The following is a 21,394-nucleotide window of genomic DNA, read 5'->3' as shown; positions in this document are numbered from 1 at the left end:
AGCGCCTAGTGCTCAAAGACTATAAGAGCTAGAGCAACGATGTTTTGGATCCAGACTTCTGTAATATGTCACTGCTACAAAAATATTTCAAAACTTCGCCCCGCCCACTTCCGCCCCCACAAAGGACGAAAATCTGTGGCATCCACAACTTTAAAGATATGAGAAAACCAAAAACGTAGAATTGTAGAGAATGACCATATCTTTAAGACTGCGGAATCTGAATTGGATCGTATTATTATTATAGCCAGCATCAAGAAAACAATTTCATTTTTTCTCGCCCTGTCTCTCTCTAACACACACGTAGCATAGGCGGCTTTGCTTAGAGTAAAACATTAGCGCCTAGATCTCAGAGACTACAAAAGCTAGAGCAACCAAATTTGGTATCCACACTCCTAATATATCGGACCGAGACGAGTTTGTTTCAAAATTTCGCCACACCCCCTTCCGCCCCCGCAAAGGACGAAAATCTGGGGATATTCAAAAATCTCAGAGACTATTAAGGCTAGAGTAACCAAATTTGGTATCCGCACTCCTGTTAGATCTTACTACAAAACGTGTATCTCAAAATTTCGCCCCACCCCCTTCCGCCCACACAAAGAACGAAAATCTGTTGCATCCACAATATTGCAGATTCGAGAAAACTAAAAACGCAGAATCATAGATAATGACCATATATATCAGATTGCTGAATTTGGATCAGATCAGATCATTTTTATAGCCAATAGGAACAAATCAATTTGCACTGGCTTCGCAGCGCCCGACGTCACGCTCAGACTGATTTTCTGTCTCTCTCGCACGCACTCTTTGTCGTGTCGTTTAATATTAGCGGCGTCTGCCGGAGGAGAGCCATACTGACTTAGTATCGGGTATAACCGTAGAGTTGCGGTGTCCGCAGCAACTCACAACGTTCCCCCTCGTTCCATTTACATTTGATTGCGGATTTTATGCGTGAATTGAGGCCGATCCGGGTCCGGGTCCGGGTCTGGGTCCGGGTCCGGGAAAATGCGAGTTATTGCTCAACCAATGGCCCAAAAGCCCACGATTTATCAGGCATGCAGCACTTGCCACACAACATCCTCAGAAATGCCTCAATCGGATTAATTCCGACAAAAGTCACACAAAAATACTCCACCGACCTAGGCGACCTGCCCCACAGGACACCTGTATCCTGTATCTGTATCTGTATCTGTAGTCTGGTGTGGAATTCTTTAAGGAGATTCCTCCTCGTTTATTCAATGCAAATATTTGTGGGGCAGAACAGTCTTCGATCGGCGATGGAACTCAAGCACGTATCGGTATCGTGTGTCGTGTATCTTGCGTAGTGTATGGTGTATCTGCAGCCCGTTGTGGAAACCGCTGCCCCTTTCAGTGTTCGAGTGCAAGTCTTTTTAGAGATATTGGTTGGCGGGCGTCAGGGCCACGCACAGCAGAGTGGCCAGCATCCCAGCCAGGAACACGAGGAAGTGCGACAGCGGACTGTAGTGACGATCCAGAGCGCGGCATAGCCGACGGAAGTGTGCCATGGGGGGCACGGACACCTGTGAGTGGCTCTGCCCGGCGGGCTCCATGCGGGTGCCCGGGTGGAGAGGCGCCACCCGCCCGCCCTGGCGACGAGCCGAGCCGCTGAATGGGTGGCGTGGGCCAGCATCCTCCTGATGGCCGGTCCAGTTCAGCTGGGCCAGATCCTGGTCCAGATCCAGGTACGAGCGGCGTCTCTGCGGTCCGTAGCAGCGGCCTTGGGGTGCGTCCTCCTCCCGCCGTTCGCCTGGCAAGGATGTGATCAGCACTCTGGCCCTGGCCATCGACACAGCGCTGCGACTGCGCAGCGAGTACCCTCCCACAGAGCGCCCCCGGACGGGTGGGTTGTCCAGGCCTTGGGAAATCGCGCGACGACCAGGAGGAGCGCTCTGCTTGCTGCTGTTGCGACTCGGACGTCCCCCGGTCTCCGCTGCGGGCGTCGCGTTGCCGCCGCGTGTGGTGCCACGCCCAGGAGTCGCCTTGCCGCCGCGTGTGGTGCCACGCCCAGGAGTCGCGTTCTTCTTGGCCGAAGCAGCAGCCTTCGGTTTGCTCTGGAACGTGCCCGAAATGGCAACGCGCAGGTTACGGATGATGCATCCGCGGGTGCTGTCGCCCACCGCGACCGGGGGCAGGTCAAACTCCACGCACTTGTCCAACGACTCCTTACTGGAAAGGAGGTCCAGGTCCATTTCGAACAAATAACAAAAATCGAAAACTGAAAAATGAAAAATGAAAATCGAGAAACACAAACAAAACTCCAAACAACAAATTCACAATTCACAAAGCTCTCAAGCCGACGAAAACCTTTTCGATTCTGAATTAAACTCCGACTGGACTGACTGGCACGATTCCTGACAATTTGTGGGCACAAATCTGAGTACTCTGTCGAGGAGGGCACGCCTACTACGAATACGAATACGAATACGATTCCATTCACTTTGTGGAGGTCCCTGCGCCAGGATGGACCCGATGGGATTGCGATGGACGATACAATGGGCCTGAGGGCCGACCGATCCGGGGCTGTTCCTGCGACCCGTGCTCTGTTGTTGCAATGTGTGGCACAATCTCTTCAGTATTGAAACAAAAATAAATTTAATATATACATACATATTTATTATTTATTATAATTATTTGAAATATAAAAATATTTTACTTAAATATATAAATATTTGATTTATTATATTTTATTATTAAATATTATTATTCATATTAACGAACTTTATTTAATAAAGATCCTTTGGACTTCCTGCGATGCCTGCGATGTCCCCCATCCACCATCGCAGTAAATGGCCGGCCAATAAATGAACGAAAATCATTCAATAATTGAAGCGTAAATATAAATAATTTCACTTTCCAGCAACCGGCAAGCGGCAGGCGGCTCTAAGCGCCTATCAATTTGTTACAGCAACGAGGCAGCGGCTAAAAGGGGTGGGGCGAGGGGGTGAGGGGGTGGGGAGATGCGACCCCGATTTACGGTTGAAATTCACTTTCTTTGCCTTCAAAAGTTTTGGAGCAAGTTTCACTCTCCTCAAAAGACCTCCTCCCTAAAGACCCTATCCAACGAGTTACTGAACGCCTACCATGCATCGTGCAAACCCTCGAGAACGAAGAGGAGGTCCAAGCCACTCTGGTGGAACCGAGATCTCTCTCTCCAGAGGAACAACCTCAAGGAATTCTTCAAGATCGCCAAACAAGCGAACGAAGAGATTGTCAATGAGGAATATAAAATCCTACTTAGGAGCTACAAGAAGGAAATACGTAAGGCACAAAGGAACTCGTGGAGAAACTTCTGCTCCAACATTGAGAAAGTGCCCGAAACCGCTAGGCTCCGGAAGCTGCTCTCAAAGCAGCCCACAGTACAGAGCCAACTAAAACTAGACAACGGACAGTGGACAGAGGGCAGTAAAGAAGCCCTAACAGCACTAATGGAGGCGCACTTCCCTGGATGCACCGAGGTCACTGACGCCAAGGAGCATCAGGACCTAGCAACTGAGGAACAGCACCCCCCAATAGGTCTGTTAACCACTAAGAGAATCCACTGGGCCATAGACTCCTTCGCGGCCATAAAAGCACCAGGACTGGACGGGATATTCCCAGCCATGATGCAGTTGACCAAAGAGGTTATTACCCCATGGCTCTTTTCAATATACTCAGCATGCCTAAGTACAGGCTATATCCCCATCCAATGGAGAACCTCGAGGGTTGTCTTCCTCCCTAAGGCAGGAAAGTGCAGCCACGTGAGTCCCAAGGATTACAGACCGATAAGCTTTACCTCCTTTCTACTAAAAACACTAGAAAAGCTGTTGGATTTACACATCAGGAATGAGGTAGGGGGACTGATGTCAATAAACCAACACGCCTACACCAAGGGGAAATCGGTGGAGACGGCACTACACTCGCTAGTAGCCACCATCGAGAGCGCCCTTCACAACAAAAAGTATGCTTTGGGAGCATTTGTGGACATCTCAGGAGCATTCAACAACGTGGCAACAACCGCAATAACAAATCGCCTAGAAGCGAATAACATACACCCTGCAATCAACGTCTGGATCAAAAACCTCCTAAGTTGTAGACGGGTGCAATCGGAGTGGGGCACCGCTTCCATGGTAAAGGGGGCACACAGAGGCACACCTCAAGGTGGAGTCCTATCGCCACTACTGTGGAATTTGGTGGTCGACGACCTCATTAAGAGATTTGAAAGGAAGGCCCCAAAAATAACAGCCTATGCAGATGACATAAGCATACTTATTACGGGTGTATGTCCATCGACCCTCAGCTCCATAATGGAACGTACACTCAGGGAGATACGTGAGTGGGCGGAAGAGGTAGGACTCAGTATCAACGCGGACAAGACGGACCTCATCCTCTTTACCAAGAGGTACAAGGTACCGATATGGACCCCCCCGAAAATTGACCAAACTAGGCTGACTCCAAAATCACAGGTGAAATACCTATGCACAGTACTGGACAGCAAGCTGGCATGGAGGCCCAATGTAGTGGAAAGGGTGAAGAAGGCTACCATTGCGCTTTATGCATCCAAGAAGATGCTCAGCAGCACATGGGGCCTGTCACCTGCTCTAATGCACTGGATCTACATCTCGGTGGTGCGACCAACTCTGCTGTATGGAGCCTTAGTGTGGTGGCAGGCTATTGAAAAGAAGACATACCATAAGCTTAAGGAAAAGACTCAGCGACAGGCTCTGCTCTGTATTACAGGGGCGCTGAGGTCAACCCCAACAAAAGCACTCGAAACTATACTCGGAATCGACCCCCTGGACATTCACGCTCGCCTGATTGCGGGAAAGGCAGCACAACGCCTTATAGCATCAGGAAACCTATCCATATAAGGATACGGGCACAGTTCAATTGGCAGGGACATGACCAGATCAACTGATTACATGACCCCCAAACTTGCCTTGACGTCAAAACAACCACATCTTTGGGACCTGAAGACTGGAAAATTGGAAGGGACCAAACTGAGCACCTCAATATATACACAGACGGCTCCAAGATGGAAGGAGGAGTAGGAGCGGGCCTATACTGTACAGACCCTGAGATAAGGCGTATAAGCTACCGGACCAATGCAGCATATTCCAGGCAGAAGTTTTTGCCATCGGGAAGGCAGCGGAGGTCGCTCTCCTAACAGAACGAGCACACGATGCGGTCAACCTATTCGTCGACAGCCAAGCGGCGATAAGATCCATGCAGTCGTCCGCGGTCAGTTCCAGAAGTGTCTTGGCGAGCAGGGAGGCATTAGACATCCTAAGCACGACAAAGACAGTGCGGATCTATTGGGTTCCCAGCCACCAGGGCATCGAAGGAAACGAAGCGGCGGACGTACTAGCTAAGGAAGGCGTCGGGCTGGAGAATAGGAGAACCGAGAACGTGCCTGTCTCCCTCAGAACGCTGCAAGGCGATCTAGAGAAGCAGGCTAGAGCACAGACTGATAGCAGGTGGAGGCGTACCACCACCTGCAGAACCTCGAAGATAATGTGCAAGGAGCGCAACGAGAAACTTAGCCACTACCTACTGCACCTACCACGAAAGGACTGTAGATTGCTAGTGGGGATACTAACAGGTCACTGTCTGGCTGCTGCACATGCAGCAAAGCTAGGCATCACCAACAGAGACAGTTGTAGGAAATGTGAGGAACCTGGGGCTATCGAAACCCTGGAACATCTCATCTGCAACTGTCCGGCTCTCTCAAGGGCAAGGAGGAGATACCTGGGCGCCCCAGTGTTGGCATCACTGGAAGATGCCTCCAAAAGGACGCCACAGGAACTGCTGGCCTATGCTAAAAACACCTCGATTCTCGGGGACTTTTTAAAACCACATTAACACTCCCGCGACGGTTCATACACACCCCCATCCGGATAACTAAGGGCCATATTGGCCTATGCGTGGCCCCGCTGAGGGCCGTCCGGGTTAACCTAACCTAACCTTATACCCGATACTCAAAATGAGTATTGGGGTATATTAGATTTGTGGTAAAAGTGGATGTGTGTAACGTCCAGAAGGAATCGTTTCCGACCCCATAAGGTATATATATTCTTGATCAGCATCAATAGCCGAGTCGATTGAGCCCTGTCTGTCTGTCCGTCCGTCCGTCCGTCCGTCTGTCCGTCTGTCCGTCCCCCTCAGCGCCTATTGCTCAAAGACTATAAGAGCTAGAGCAACGATGTTTTGGATCCAGACTTCTGTAATATGTCACTGCTAAAAAAATATTTCAAAACTTCGCCCCGCCCACTTCCGCCCCCACAAAGGACGAAAATCTGTGGCATCCACAATTTTAAAGATATGAGAAAACCAAAAACGTAGAATTGTAGAGAATGACCATATCTTTAAGACTGCGGAATCATTATTATAGCCAGCATCAAGAAAACAATTTCATGTTTTCTCGCCCTGTCTCTCTCTAACACACACGTAGCATAGGCGGCTTTGCTTAGAGTAAAACATTAGCGCCTAGATCTCAGAGACTACAAAAGCTAGAGCAACCAAATTTGGTATCCACACTCCTAATATATCGGACCGACACGAGTTTGTTTCAAAATTTCGCCCCACCCCCTTCCGCCCACACAAAGGACGAATATCTGTTGCATCCACAATATTGCACATTCGAGAAAACTAAAAACGCAGAATCATAGATAATGACCATATCTATCAGATTGCAGAATCTGAATCTGGATCAGATCAGATCATTTTTATAGCCAATAGGAACAAATCAATTTGCACTGGCTTCGCAGCGCCCGACGTCACGCTCAGACTGATTTTCTGTCTCTCTCGCACGCACTCTTTGTCGTGTCGTTTAATATTAGCGGCGTCTGCCGGAGGAGAGCCATACTGACTTAGTATCGGGTATAACCGTAGAGTTGCGGTGTCCGCAGCAACTCACAACGTTCCCCCTCGTTCCATTTACATTTGATTGCGGATTTTATGCGTGAATTGAGGCCGATCCGGGTCCGGGTCCGGGTCTGGGTCCGGGTCCGGGAAAATGCGAGTTATTGCTCAACCAATGGCCCAAAAGCCCACGATTTATCAGGCATGCAGCACTTGCCACACAACATCCTCAGAAATGCCTCAATCGGATTAATTCCGACAAAAGTCACACAAAAATACTCCACCGACCTAGGCGACCTGCCCCACAGGACGATCCAAGAGGAGCTCCACCAGTATCCTGTATCTGTATCTGTATCTGTATCTGTATCTGTATCTGTATCTGTAGTCTGGTGTGGAATTCTTTGAGGAGATTCCTCCTCGTACCCTCCCACAGAGCGCCCCCGGACGGGTGGGTTGTCCAGGCCTTGGGAAATCGCGCGACGACCAGGAGGAGCGCTCTGCTTGCTGCTGTTGCGACTCGGACGTCCCCCGGTCTCCGCTGCGGGCGTCGCGTTGCCGCCGCGTGTGGTGCCACGCCCAGGAGTCGCCTTGCCGCCGCGTGTGGTGCCACGCCCAGGAGTCGCCTTGCCGCCGCGTGTGGTGCCACGCCCAGGAGTCGCGTTCTTCTTGGCCGAAGCAGCAGCCTTCGGTTTGCTCTGGAACGTGCCCGAAATGGCAACGCGCAGGTTACGGATGATGCATCCGCGGGTGCTGTCGCCCACCGCGACCGGGGGCAGGTCCACGCACTTGTCCAACGACTCCTTACTGGAAAGGAGGTCCAGGTCCATTTCGAACAAATAACAAAAATCGAAAACTGAAAAATGAAAATCGAGAAACACAAACAAAACTCCAAACAACAATTTCACAATTCACAAAGCTCTCAAGCCGACGAAAACCTTTTCGATTCTGAATTAAACTCCGACTGGACTGACTGGCACGATTCCATTCACTTTGTGGAGGTCCCTGCGCCAGGATGGACCCGATGGGATTGCGATGGACGATACAATGGGCCTGAGGGCTGACCGATCCGGGGCTGTTCCTGCGACCCGTGCTCTGTTGTTGCAATGTGTGGCACAATCTCTTCAGTATTGAAACAAAAATAAATTTAATATATACATACATATTTATTATTTATTATAATTATTTGAAATATAAAAATATTTTACTTAAATATATAAATATTTGATTTATTATATTTTATTATTAAATATTATTATTCATATTAACGAACTTTATTTAATAAAGATCCTTTGGACTTCCTGCGATGCCTGCGATGTCCCCCATCCACCATCGCAGTAAATGGCCGGCCAATAAATGAACGAAAATCATTCAATAATTGAAGCGTAAATAGAAATAATTTCACTTTCCAGCAACCGGCAAGCGGCAGGCGGCTCTAAGCGCCTATCAATTTGTTACAGCAACGAGGCAGCGGCTAAAAGGGGTGGGGCGAGGGGGTGAGGGGGTGGGGAGATGCGACCCCGATTTACGGTTGAAATTCACTTTCTTTGCCTTCAAAAGTTTTGGAGCAAGTTTCACTCTCCCCAAAAGACCTCCTCCCTAAAGACCCTATCCAACGAGTTACTGAACGCCTACCATGCATCGTGCAAACCCTCGAGAACGAAGAGGAGGTCCAAGCCACTCTGGTGGAACCGAGATCTCTCTCTCCAGAGGAACAACCTCAAGGAATTCTTCAAGATCGCCAAACAAGCGAACGAAGAGATTGTCAATGAGGAATATAAAATCCTACTTAGGAGCTACAAGAAGGAAATACGTAAGGCACAAAGGAACTCGTGGAGAAACTTCTGCTCCAACATTGAGAAAGTGCCCGAAACCGCTAGGCTCCGGAAGCTGCTCTCAAAGCAGCCCACAGTACAGAGCCAACTAAAACTAGACAACGGACAGTGGACAGAGGGCAGTAAAGAAGCCCTAACAGCTCTAATGGAGGCGCACTTCCCTGGATGCACCGAGGTCACTGACGCCAAGGAGCATCAGGACCTAGCAACTGAGGAACAGCACCCCCCAATAGGTCTGTTAACCACTAAGAGAATCCACTGGGCCATAGACTCCTTCGCGGCCATAAAAGCACCAGGACTGGACGGGATATTCCCAGCCATGATGCAGTTGACCAAAGAGGTTATTACCCCATGGCTCTTCTCAATATACTCAGCATGCCTAAGTACAGGCTATATCCCCATCCAATGGAGAACCTCGAGGGTTGTCTTCCTCCCTAAGGCAGGAAAGTGCAGCCACGTGAGTCCCAAGGATTACAGACCGATAAGCCTTACCTCCTTTCTACTAAAAACACTAGAAAAGCTGTTGGATTTACACATCAGGAATGAGGTAGGGGGACTGATGTCAATAAACCAACACGCCTACACCAAGGGGAAATCGGTGGAGACGGCACTACACTCGCTAGTAGCCACCATCGAGAGCGCCCTTTACAACAAAAAGTATGCTTTGGGAGCATTTGTGGACATCTCAGGAGCATTCAACAACGTGGCAACAACCGCAATAACAAGTCGCCTAGAAGCGAATAACATACACCCTGCAATCAACGTCTGGATCAAAAACCTCCTAAGTTGTAGACGGGTGCAATCGGAGTGGGGCACCGCTTCCATGGTAAAGGGGGCACACAGAGGCACACCTCAAGGTGGAGTCCTATCGCCACTACTGTGGAATTTGGTGGTCGACGACCTCATTAAGAGATTTGAACGGAAGGCCCCAAAAATAACAGCCTATGCAGATGACATAAGCATACTTATTACGGGTGTATGTCCATCGAACCTCAGCTCCATAATGGAGAGATACGTGAGTGGGCGGAAGAGGTAGGACTCAGTATCAACGCGGACAAGACGGACCTCATCCTCTTTACCAAGAGGTACAAGGTACCGATATGGACCCCCCCGAAAATTGACCAAATTAGGCTGACTCCAAAATCACAGGTGAAATACCTAGGCACAGTACTGGACAGCAAGCTGGCATGGAGGCCCAATGTAGTGGAAAGGGTGAAGAAGGCTACCATTGCGCTTTATGCATCCAAGAAGATGCTCAGCAGCACATGGGGCCTGTCACCTGCTCTAATGCACTGGATCTACATCTCGGTGGTGCGACCAACTCTGCTGTATGGAGCCTTAGTGTGGTGGCAGGCTATTGAAAAGAAGACATACCATAAGCTTAAGGAAAACACTCAGCGACAGGCTCTGCTCTGTATTACAGGGGCGCTGAGGTCAACCCCAACAAAAGCACTCGAAACTATACTCGGAATCGACCCCCTGGACATTCACGCTCGCCTGATTGCGGGAAAGGCAGCACAACGCCTTATAGCATCAGGAAACCTATCCATACAAGGATACGGGCACAGTTCAATTGGCAGGGACATGACCAGATCAACTGATTACATGACCCCCCAAACTTGCCTTGACGTCAAAACAACCACATCTTTGGGACCTGAAGACTGGAAAATTGGAAGGGACCAAACTGAGCACCTCAATATATACACAGACGGCTCCAAGATGGAAGGAGGAGTAGGAGCGGGCCTATACTGTACAGACCCTGAGATAAGGCTGTCGTATAAGCTACCGGACCAATGCAGCATATTCCAGGCAGAAGTTTTTGCCATCGGGAAGGCAGCGGAGGTCGCTCTCCTAACAGAACGAGCACACGATGCGGTCAACCTATTCGTCGACAGCCAAGCGGCGATAAGATCCATGCAGTCGTCCGCGGTCAGTTCCAGAAGTGTCTTGGCGAGCAGGGAGGCATTAGACATCCTAAGCACGACAAAGACAGTGCGGATCTATTGGGTTCCCAGCCACCAGGGCATCGAAGGAAACGAAGCGGCGGACGTACTAGCTAAGGAAGGCGTCGGGCTGGAGAATAGGAGAACCGAGAACGTGCCTGTCTCCCTCAGAACGCTGCAAGGCGATCTAGAGAAGCAGGCTAGAGCACAGACTGATAGCAGGTGGAGGCGTACCACCACCTGCAGAACCTCGAAGATAATGTGCAAGGAGCGCAACGAGAAACTTAGCCACTACCTACTGCACCTACCACGAAAGGACTGTAGATTGCTAGTGGGGATACTAACAGGTCACTGTCTGGCTGCTGCACATGCAGCAAAGCTAGGCATCACCAACAGAGACAGTTGTAGGAAATGTGAGGAACCTGGGGCTATCGAAACCCTGGAACATCTCATCTGCAACTGTCCGGCTCTCTCAAGGGCAAGGAGGAGATACCTGGGCGCCCCAGTGTTGGCATCACTGGAAGATGCCTCCAAAAGGACGCCACAGGAACTGCTGGCCTATGCTAAAAACACCTCGATTCTCGGGGACTTTTTAAAACCACATTAACACTCCCGCGACGGTTCATACACACCCCCATCCGGATAACTAAGGGCCATATTGGCCTATGCGTGGCCCCGCTGAGGGCCGTCCGGGTTAACCTAACCTAACCTTATACCCGATACTCAAAATGAGTATTGGGGTATATTAGATTTGTGGTAAAAGTGGATGTGTGTAAAGTCCAGAAGGAATCGTTTCCGACCCCATAAGGTATATATATTCTTGATCAGCATCAATAGCCGAGTCGATTGAGCCCTGTCTGTCTGTCCGTCCGTCCGTCCGTCCGTCTGTCCGTCTGTCCGTCCCCCTCAGCGCCTATTGCTCAAAGACTATAAGAGCTAGAGCAACGATGTTTTGGATCCAGACTTCTGTAATATGTCACTGCTAAAAAAATATTTCAAAACTTCGCCCCGCCCACTTCCGCCCCCACAAAGGACGAAAATCTGTGGCATCCACAATTTTAAAGATATGAGAAAACCAAAAACGTAGAATTGTAGAGAATGACCATATCTTTAAGACTGCGGAATCATTATTATAGCCAGCATCAAGAAAACAATTTCATGTTTTCTCGCCCTGTCTCTCTCTAACACACACGTAGCATAGGCGTCTTTGCTTAGAGTAAAACATTAGCGCCTAGATCTCAGAGACTACAAAAGCTAGAGCAACCAAATTTGGTATCCACACTCCTAATATATCGGACCGACACGAGTTTGTTTCAAAATTTCGCCCCACCCCCTTCCGCCCACACAAAGGACGAATATCTGTTGCATCCACAATATTGCACATTCGAGAAAACTAAAAACGTAGAATCATAGATAATGACCATATCTATCAGATTGCAGAATCTGAATCTGGATCAGATCAGATCATTTTTATAGCCAATAGGAACAAATCAATTTGCACTGGCTTCGCAGCGCCCGACGTCACGCTCAGACTGATTTTCTGTCTCTCTCGCACGCACTCTTTGTCGTGTCGTTTAATATTAGCGGCGTCTGCCGGAGGAGAGCCATACTGACTTAGTATCGGGTATAACCGTAGAGTTGCGGTGTCCGCAGCAACTCACAACGTTCCCCCTCGTTCCATTTACATTTGATTGCGGATTTTATGCGTGAATTGAGGCCGATCCGGGTCCGGGTCCGGGTCCGGGTCTGGGTCCGGGTCCGGGAAAATGCGAGTTATTGCTCAACCAATGGCCCAAAAGCCCACGATTTATCAGGCATGCAGCACTTGCCACACAACATCCTCAGAAATGCCTCAATCGGATTAATTCCGACAAAAGTCACACAAAAATACTCCACCGACCTAGGCGACCTGCCCCACAGGACGATCCAAGAGGAGCTCCACCAGTATCCTGTATCTGTATCTGTATCTGTATCTGTATCTGTATCTGTATCTGTAGTCTGGTGTGGAATTCTTTGAGGAGATTCCTCCTCGTTTATTCAATGCAAATATTTGTGGGGCAGAACAGTCTTCGATCGGCGATGGAACTCAAGCACGTATCGGTATCGTGTGTCGTGTATCTTGCGTAGTGTATGGTGTATCTGCAGCCCGTTGTGGAAACCGCTGCCCCTTTCAGTGTTCGAGTGCAAGTCTTTTTAGAGATATTGGTTGGCGGGCGTCAGGGCCACGCACAGCAGAGTGGCCAGCATCCCAGCCAGGAACACGAGGAAGTGCGACAGGGGACTGTAGTGACGATCCAGAGCGCGGCATAGCCGACGGAAGTGTGCCATGGGGGGCACGGACACCTGTGAGTGGCTCTGCCCGGCGGGCTCCATGCGGGTGCCCGGGTGGAGAGGCGCCACCCGCCCGCCCTGGCGACGAGCCGAGCCGCTGAATGGGTGGCGTGGGCCAGCATCCTCCTGATGGCCGGTCCAGTTCAGCTGGGCCAGATCCTGGTCCAGATCCAGGTACGAGCGGCGTCTCTGCGGTCCGTAGCAGCGGCCTTGGGGTGCGTCCTCCTCCCGCCGTTCGCCTGGCAAGGATGTGATCAGCACTCTGGCCCTGGCCATCGACACAGCGCTGCGACTGCGCAGCGAGTACCCTCCCACAGAGCGCCCCCGGACGGGTGGGTTGTCCAGGCCTTGGGAAATCGCGCGACGACCAGGAGGAGCGCTCTGCTTGCTGCTGTTGCGACTCGGACGTCCCCCGGTCTCCGCTGCGGGCGTCGCCTTGCCGCCGCGTGTGGTGCCACGCCCAGGAGTCGCGTTCTTCTTGGCCGAAGCAGCAGCCTTCGGTTTGCTCTGGAACGTGCCCGAAATGGCAACGCGCAGGTTACGGATGATGCATCCGCGGGTGCTGTCGCCCACCGCGACCGGGGGCAGGTCAAACTCCACGCACTTGTCCAACGACTCCTTACTGGAAAGGAGGTCCAGGTCCATTTCGAACAAATAACAAAAATCGAAAACTGAAAAATGAAAAATGAAAATCGAGAAACACAAAAAAAACTCCAAACAACAATTTCACAATTCACAAAGCTCTCAAGCCGACGAAAACCTTTTCGATTCTGAATTAAACTCCGACTGGACTGACTGGCACGATTCCTGACAATTTGTGGGCACAAATCTGAGTACTCTGTCGAGGAGGGCACGCCTACTACGAATACGAATACGATTCCATTCACTTTGTGGAGGTCCCTGCGCCAGGATGGACCCGATGGGATTGCGATGGACGATACAATGGGCCTGAGGGCCGACCGATCCGGGGCTGTTCCTGCGACCCGTGCTCTGTTGTTGCAATGTGTGGCACAATCTCTTCAGTATTGAAACAAAAATAAATTTAATATATACATACATATTTATTATTTATTATAATTATTTGAAATATAAAAATATTTTACTTAAATATATAAATATTTGATTTATTATATTTTATTATTAAATATTATTATTCATATTAACGAACTTTATTTAATAAAGATCCTTTGGACTTCCTGCGATGCCTGCGATGTCCCCCATCCACCATCGCAGTAAATGGCCGGCCAATAAATGAACGAAAATCATTCAATAATTGAAGCGTAAATAGAAATAATTTCACTTTCCAGCAACCGGCAAGCGGCAGGCGGCTCTAAGCGCCTATCAATTTGTTACAGCAACGAGGCAGCGGCTAAAAGGGGTGGGGCGAGGGGGTGAGGGGGTGGGGAGATGCGACCCCGATTTACGGTTGAAATTCACTTTCTTTGCCTTCAAAAGTTTTGGAGCAAGTTTCACTCTCCCCAAAAGACCTCCTCCCTAAAGACCCTATCCAACGAGTTACTGAACGCCTACCATGCATCGTGCAAACCCTCGAGAACGAAGAGGAGGTCCAAGCCACTCTGGTGGAACCGAGATCTCTCTCTCCAGAGGAACAACCTCAAGGAATTCTTCAAGATCGCCAAACAAGCGAACGAAGAGATTGTCAATGAGGAATATAAAATCCTACTTAGGAGCTACAAGAAGGAAATACGTAAGGCACAAAGGAACTCGTGGAGAAACTTCTGCTCCAACATTGAGAAAGTGCCCGAAACCGCTAGGCTCCGGAAGCTGCTCTCAAAGCAGCCCACAGTACAGAGCCAACTAAAACTAGACAACGGACAGTGGACAGAGGGCAGTAAAGAAGCCCTAACAGCACTAATGGAGGCGTACTTCCCTGGATGCACCGAGGTCACTGACGCCAAGGAGCATCAGGACCTAGCAACTGAGGAACAGCACCCCCTAATAGGTCTGTTAACCACTAAGAGAATCCACTGGGCCATAGAATCCTTCGCGGCCATAAAAGCACCAGGACTGGACGGGATATTCCCAGCCATGATGCAGTTGAACAAAGAGGTTATTACCCCATGGCTCTTCTCAATATACTCAGCATGCCTAAGTACAGGCTATATCCCCATCCAATGGAGAACCTCGAGGGTTGTCTTCCTCCCTAAGGCAGGAAAGTGCAGCCACGTGAGTCCCAAGGATTACAGACCGATAAGCCTTACCTCCTTTCTACTAAAAACACTAGAAAAGCTGTTGGATTTACACATCAGGAATGAGGTAGGGGGACTGATGTCAATAAACCAACACGCCTACACCAAGGGGAAATCGGTGGAGACGGCACTACACTCGCTAGTAGCCACCATCGAGAGCGCCCTTCACAACAAAAAGTATGCTTTGGGAGCATTTGTGGACATCTCAGGAGCATTCAACAACGTGGCAACAACCGCAATAACAAATCGCCTAGAAGCGAATAACATACACCCTGCAATCAACGTCTGGATCAAAAACCTCCTAAGTTGTAGACGGGTGCAATCGGAGTGGGGCACCGCTTCCATGGTAAAGGGGGCACACAGAGGCACACCTCAAGGTGGAGTCCTATCGCCACTACTGTGGAATTTGGTGGTCGACGACCTCATTAAGAGATTTGAAAGGAAGGCCCCAAAAATAACAGCCTATGCAGATGACATAAGCATACTTATAACGGGTGTATGTCCATCGACCCTCAGCTCCATAATGGAACGTACACTCAGGGAGATACGTGAGTGGGCGGAAGAGGTAGGACTCAGTATCAACGCGGACAAGACGGACCTCATCCTCTTTACCAAGAGGTACAAGGTACCGATATGGACCCCCCCGAAAATTGACCAAACTAGGCTGACTCCAAAATCACAGGTGAAATACCTAGGCACAGTACTGGACAGCAAGCTGGCATGGAGGCCCAATGTAGTGGAAAGGGTGAAGAAGGCTACCATTGCGCTTTATGCATCCAAGAAGATGCTCAGCAGCACATGGGGCCTGTCACCTGCTCTAATGCACTGGATCTACATCTCGGTGGTGCGACCAACTCTGCTGTATGGAGCCTTAGTGTGGTGGCAGGCTATTGAAAAGAAGACATACCATAAGCTGCAACTGTAAATAAAGCTAAGGGTGTTTTAGCGTTCATCAAGCGTTGGTCCAAGGAGTTTGACGACCCGTACGTTACGAAACAACTGTACATCTCGATAGTACGTCCTATATTGGAGTATTGTTCTTGTGTGTGGAGCCCGCAGTATAAAGAGCAGCAGGCTGTTATTGAATCCGTGCAAAAGCAATTTTTAATTTTTGCCCTTCGGAACTTTAACTGGGACTCGGGTAGAATCTTGCCACCCTACCGGTCTAGGCTAAATCTTATTGACCTGCCGTCGTTGCACCATCGCAGAATATGCAATGGCGTAATGTTCGTGCACAAGCTCCTTCTTGGGACTGTTGACTCCCAAACTCTCTTGGGTCAGATTGACTTGGCCGTTCCATCCAGACCTACCCGTACTTTTAGGCCTATCCGTCTACCCATATGTAGGTCTAATTATGCTGATCATGAACCTTTTAGGGTTTTATGCCATAATTATAACTCCCTCTGTCTAACCCTATCCCCTGAACTGTCTCTTAAACTAATTGCATGCAATATTTATAATCATTTAAATTTAGCTAACTTTTAATTTATCTTTTTCTGCCTTCAGTAACTAAGTACCATTATTAACAGATAATTTGTTAATTTAATAAATAAATAAATAAATAAATAAATAAAAAAATAAGCTTAAGGAAAAGACTCAGCGACAGGCTCTGCTCTGTATTACAGGGGCGCTGAGGTCAACCCCAACAAAAGCACTCGAAACCATACTCGGAATCGACCCCCTGGACATTCACGCTCGCCTGATTGCGGGAAAGGCAGCACAACGCCTTATAGCATCAGGAAACCTATCCATACAAGGATACGGGCACAGTTCAATTGGCAGGGACATGACCAGATCAACTGATTACATGACCCCCCAAACTTGCCTTGACGTCAAAACAACCACATCTTTGGGACCTGAAGACTGGAAAATTGGAAGGGACCAAACTGAGCACCTCAATATATACACAGACGGCTCCAAGATGGAAGGAGGAGTAGGAGCGGGCCTATACTGTACAGACCCTGAGATAAGGCTGTCGTATAAGCTACCGGACCAATGCAGCATATTCCAGGCAGAAGTTTTTGCCATCGGGAAGGCAGCGGAGGTCGCTCTCCTAACAGAACGAGCACACGATGCGGTCAACCTATTCGTCGACAGCCAAGCGGCGATAAGATCCATGCAGTCGTCCGCGGTCAGTTCCAGAAGTGTCTTGGCGAGCAGGGAGGCATTAGACATCCTAAGCACGACAAAGACAGTGCGGATCTATTGGGTTCCCAGCCACCAGGGCATCGAAGGAAACGAAGCGGCGGACGTACTAGCTAAGGAAGGCGTCGGGCTGGAGAATAGGAGAACCGAGAACGTGCCTGTCTCCCTCAGAACGCTGCAAGGCGATCTAGAGAAGCAGGCTAGAGCACAGACTGATAGCAGGTGGAAGTGTACCACCACCTGCAGAACCTCGAAGATAATGTGCAAGGAGCGCAACGAGAAACTTAGCCACTACCTACTGCACCTATCACGAAAGGACTGTAGATTGCTAGTGGGGATACTAACAGGTCACTGTCTGGCTGCTGCACATGCAGCAAAGCTAGGCATCACCAACAGAGACAGTTGTAGGAAATGTGAGGAACCTGGGGCTATCGAAACCCTGGAACATCTCATCTGCAACTGTCCGGCTCTCTCAAGGGCAAGGAGGAGATACCTGGGCGCCCCAGTGTTGGCATCACTGGAAGATGCCTCCAAAAGGACGCCACAGGAACTGCTGGCCTATGCTAAAAACACCTCGATTCTCGGGGACTTTTTAAAACCACATTAACACTCCCGCGACGGTTCATACACACCCCCATCCGGATAACTAAGGGCCATATTGGCCTATGCGTGGCCCCGCTGAGGGCCGTCCGGGTTAACCTAACCTAACCTTATACCCGATACTCAAAATGAGTATTGGGGTATATTAGATTTGTGGTAAAAGTGGATGTGTGTAAAGTCCAGAAGGAATCGTTTCCGACCCCATAAGGTATATATATTCTTGATCAGCATCAATAGCCGAGTCGATTGAGCCCTGTCTGTCTGTCCGTCCGTCCGTCTGTCCGTCTGTCCGTCTGTCCGTCCCCTTCAGCGCCTAGTGCTCAAAGACTATAAGAGCTAGAGCAACGATGTTTTGGATCCAGACTTCTGTGATATGTCACTGCTACAAAAATATTTCAAAACTTCGCCCCGCCCACTTCCGCCCCACAAAGGACGAAAATCTGTGGCATCCACAATTTTAAAGATATGAGAAAACCAAAAACGTAGAATTGTAGAGAATGACCATATCTTTAAGACTGCGGAATCATTATTATAGCCAGCATCAAGAAAACAATTTCATTTTTTCTCGCCCTGTCTCTCTCTAACACACACGTAGCATAGGCGGCTTTGCTTAGAGTAAAACATTAGCGCCTAGATCTCAGAGACTACAAAAGCTAGAGCAACCAAATTTGGTATCCACACTCCTAATATATCGGACCGAGACGAGTTTGTTTCAAAATTTCGCCCCACCCCCTTCCGCCCACACAAAGGACGAAAATCTGTTGCATCCACAATATTGCACATTCGAGAAAACTAAAAACGCAGAATCATAGATAATGACCATATCTATCAGACTGCTGAATCTGGATCAGATCAGATCATTTTTATAGCCAATAGGAACAAATCAATTTGCACTGGCTTCGCAGCGCCCGACGTCACGCTCAGACTGATTTTCTGTCTCTCTCGCACGCACTCTTTGTCGTGTCGTTTAATATTAGCGGCGTCTGCCGGAGGAGAGCCATACTGACTTAGTATCGGGTATAACCGTAGAGTTGCGGTGTCCGCAGCAACTCACAACGTTCCCCCTCGTTCCATTTACATTTGATTGCGGATTTTATGCGTGAATTGAGGCCGATCCGGGTCCGGGTCCGGGTCCGGGTCTGGGTCCGGGTCCGGGAAAATGCGAGTTATTGCTCAACCAATGGCCCAAAAGCCCACGATTTATCAGGCATGCAGCACTTGCCACACAACATCCTCAGAAATGCCTCAATCGGATTAATTCCGACAAAAGTCACACAAAAATACTCCACCGACCTAGGCGACCTGCCCCACAGGACGATCCAAGAGGAGCTCCACCAGTATCCTGTATCTGTATCTGTATCTGTATCTGTATCTGTATCTGTATCTGTAGTCTGGTGTGGAATTCTTTGAGGAGATTCCTCCTCGTTTATTCAATGCAAATATTTGTGGGGCAGAACAGTCTTCGATCGGCGATGGAACTCAAGCACGTATCGGTATCGTGTGTCGTGTATCTTGCGTAGTGTATGGTGTATCTGCAGCCCGTTGTGGAAACCGCTGCCCCTTTCAGTGTTCGAGTGCAAGTCCTTTTAGAGATATTGGTTGGCGGGCGTCAGGGCCACGCACAGCAGAGTGGCCAGCATCCCAGCCAGGAACACGAGGAAGTGCGACAGGGGACTGTAGTGACGATCCAGAGCGCGGCATAGCCGACGAAAGTGTGCCATGGGGGGCACGGACACCTGTGAGTGGCTCTGCCCGGTGGGCTCCATGCGGGTGCCCGGGTGGAGAGGCGCCACCCGCCCGCCCTGGCGACGAGCCGAGCCGCTGAATGGGTGGCGTGAGCCAGCATCCTCCTGATGGCCGGTCCAGTTCAGCTGGGCCAGATCCTGGTCCAGATCCAGGTACGAGCGGCGTCTCTGCGGTCCGTAGCAGCGGCCTTGGGGTGCGTCCTCCTCCCGCCGTTCGCCTGGCAAGGATGTGATCAGCACTCTGGCCCTGGCCATCGACACAGCGCTGCGACTGCGCAGCGAGTACCCTCCCACAGAGCGCCCCCGGACGGGTGGGTTGTCCAGGCCTTGGGAAATCGCGCGACGACCAGGAGGAGCGCTCTGCTTGCTGCTGTTGCGACTCGGACGTCCCCCGGTCTCCGCTGCGGGCGTCGCGTTGCCGCCGCGTGTGGTGCCACGCCCAGGAGTCGCCTTGCCGCCGCGTGTGGTGCCACGCCCAGGAGTCGCGTTCTTCTTGGCCGAAGCAGCAGCCTTCGGTTTGCTCTGGAACGTGCCCGAAATGGCAACGCGCAGGTTACGGATGATGCATCCGCGGGTGCTGTCGCCCACCGCGACCGGGGGCAGGTCAAACTCCACGCACTTGTCCAACGACTCCTTACTGGAAAGGAGGTCCAGGTCCATTTCGAACAAATAACAAAAATCGAAAACTGAAAAATGAAAAATGAAAATCGAGAAACACAAACAAAACTCCAAACAACAATTTCACAATTCACAAAGCTCTCAAGCCGACGAAAACCTTTTCGATTCTGAATTAAACTCCGACTGGACTGACTGGCACGATTCCTGACAATTTGTGGGCACAAATCTGAGTACTCTGTCGAGGAGGGCACGCCTACTACGAATACGAATACGAATACGAATACGATTCCATTCACTTTGTGGAGGTCCCTGCGCCAGGATGGACCCGATGGGATTGCGATGGACGATACAATGGGCCTGAGGGCCGACCGATCCGGGGCTGTTCCTGCGACCCGTGCTCTGTTGTTGCAATGTGTGGCACAATCTCTTCAGTATTGAAACAAAAATAAATTTAATATATACATACATATTTATTATTTATTATAATTATTTGAAATATAAAAATATTTTACTTAAATATATAAATATTTGATTTATTATATTTTATTATTAAATATTATTATTCATATTAACGAACTTTATTTAATAAAGATCCTTTGGACTTCCTGCGATGCCTGCGATGTCCCCCATCCACCATCGCAGTAAATGGCCGGCCAATAAATGAACGAAAATCATTCAATAATTGAAGCGTAAATAGAAATAATTTCACTTTCCAGCAACCGGCAAGCGGCAGGCGGCTCTAAGCGCCTATCAATTTGTTACAGCAACGAGGCAGCGGCTAAAAGGGGTGGGGCGAGGGGGTGAGGGGGTGGGGAGATGCGACCCCGAGTTACGGTTGAAATTCACTTTCTTTGCCTTCAAAAGTTTTGGAGCAAGTTTCACTCTCCCCAAAAGACCTCCTCCCTAAAGACCCTATCCAACGAGTTACTGAACGCCATGCATCGTGCAAACCCTCGAGAACGAAGAGGAGGTCCAAGCCACTCTGGTGGAACCGAGATCTCTCTCTCCAGAGGAACAACCTCAAGGAATTCTTCAAGATCGCCAAACAAGCGAACGAAGAGATTGTCAATGAGGAATATAAAATCCCACTTAGGAGCTACAAGAAGGAAATACGT

At 49.6% G+C, this 21,394-nt stretch overlaps 3 protein-coding genes across 12 annotated transcripts; all 3 read right to left on the bottom strand.

Annotated features, from left to right (window-relative positions):
- Positions 1 to 986: 986 nt before the first annotated feature.
- On the bottom strand, positions 987 to 20,416 carry LOC117186523. 7 transcript variants are annotated; one of them, XM_033387442.1, is made up of 4 exons: positions 7,753 to 7,826; positions 7,515 to 7,708; positions 7,153 to 7,478; positions 987 to 1,145 (listed from the first exon to the last, which is right to left on the bottom strand). In XM_033387442.1, exons 2-4 carry the CDS (start codon positions 7,680 to 7,682, stop codon positions 1,010 to 1,012), a joined length of 630 nt encoding a protein of 209 aa, XP_033243333.1. In that variant the 5' UTR covers positions 7,683 to 7,708; positions 7,753 to 7,826; the 3' UTR covers positions 987 to 1,009. The 7 variants fall into 7 exon arrangements, with proteins under 7 accessions (XP_033243333.1, XP_033243331.1, XP_033243332.1 ...); XM_033387440.1 differs by lacking the exon at positions 7,753 to 7,826 and adding an exon at positions 20,322 to 20,416 and having other exon boundaries at positions 995 to 1,145; positions 7,153 to 7,682; XM_033387441.1 differs by having other exon boundaries at positions 995 to 1,145; positions 7,153 to 7,708; positions 7,761 to 7,832.
- LOC117186522 lies at positions 1,200 to 2,377 on the bottom strand. 2 transcript variants are annotated; one of them, XM_033387434.1, is made up of 2 exons: positions 2,293 to 2,377; positions 1,200 to 2,233 (listed from the first exon to the last, which is right to left on the bottom strand). In XM_033387434.1, the coding sequence occupies exon 2, from the start codon at positions 2,205 to 2,207 to the stop codon at positions 1,389 to 1,391; it is 819 nt and encodes a 272-aa protein (XP_033243325.1). In that variant the 5' UTR covers positions 2,208 to 2,233; positions 2,293 to 2,377; the 3' UTR covers positions 1,200 to 1,388. The 2 variants fall into 2 exon arrangements, with proteins under 2 accessions (XP_033243325.1, XP_033243326.1); XM_033387435.1 differs by lacking the exon at positions 2,293 to 2,377 and having other exon boundaries at positions 1,200 to 1,997; positions 2,034 to 2,278.
- Positions 19,314 to 20,472, bottom strand: LOC117186517. Of its 3 annotated transcripts, none has more exons than XM_033387418.1 (2): positions 20,399 to 20,472; positions 19,314 to 20,347 (listed from the first exon to the last, which is right to left on the bottom strand). In XM_033387418.1, the coding sequence occupies exon 2, from the start codon at positions 20,319 to 20,321 to the stop codon at positions 19,503 to 19,505; it is 819 nt and encodes a 272-aa protein (XP_033243309.1). In that variant the 5' UTR covers positions 20,322 to 20,347; positions 20,399 to 20,472; the 3' UTR covers positions 19,314 to 19,502. The 3 variants fall into 3 exon arrangements, with proteins under 3 accessions (XP_033243309.1, XP_033243310.1, XP_033243311.1); XM_033387419.1 differs by having other exon boundaries at positions 20,437 to 20,451; XM_033387420.1 differs by lacking the exon at positions 20,399 to 20,472 and having other exon boundaries at positions 19,314 to 20,111; positions 20,148 to 20,341.
- Between the last annotated feature and the right edge of the window lie 922 nt (positions 20,473 to 21,394).

This window comes from Drosophila miranda, chromosome XR (assembly GCF_003369915.1).
Source record: "Drosophila miranda strain MSH22 chromosome XR, D.miranda_PacBio2.1, whole genome shotgun sequence".
Classification (NCBI taxonomy): domain Eukaryota; kingdom Metazoa; phylum Arthropoda; class Insecta; order Diptera; family Drosophilidae; genus Drosophila; species Drosophila miranda.
The sequence above is the reverse complement of the archived record's forward strand: the minus strand, read 5'-3'. Positions and strand labels throughout refer to the sequence as shown.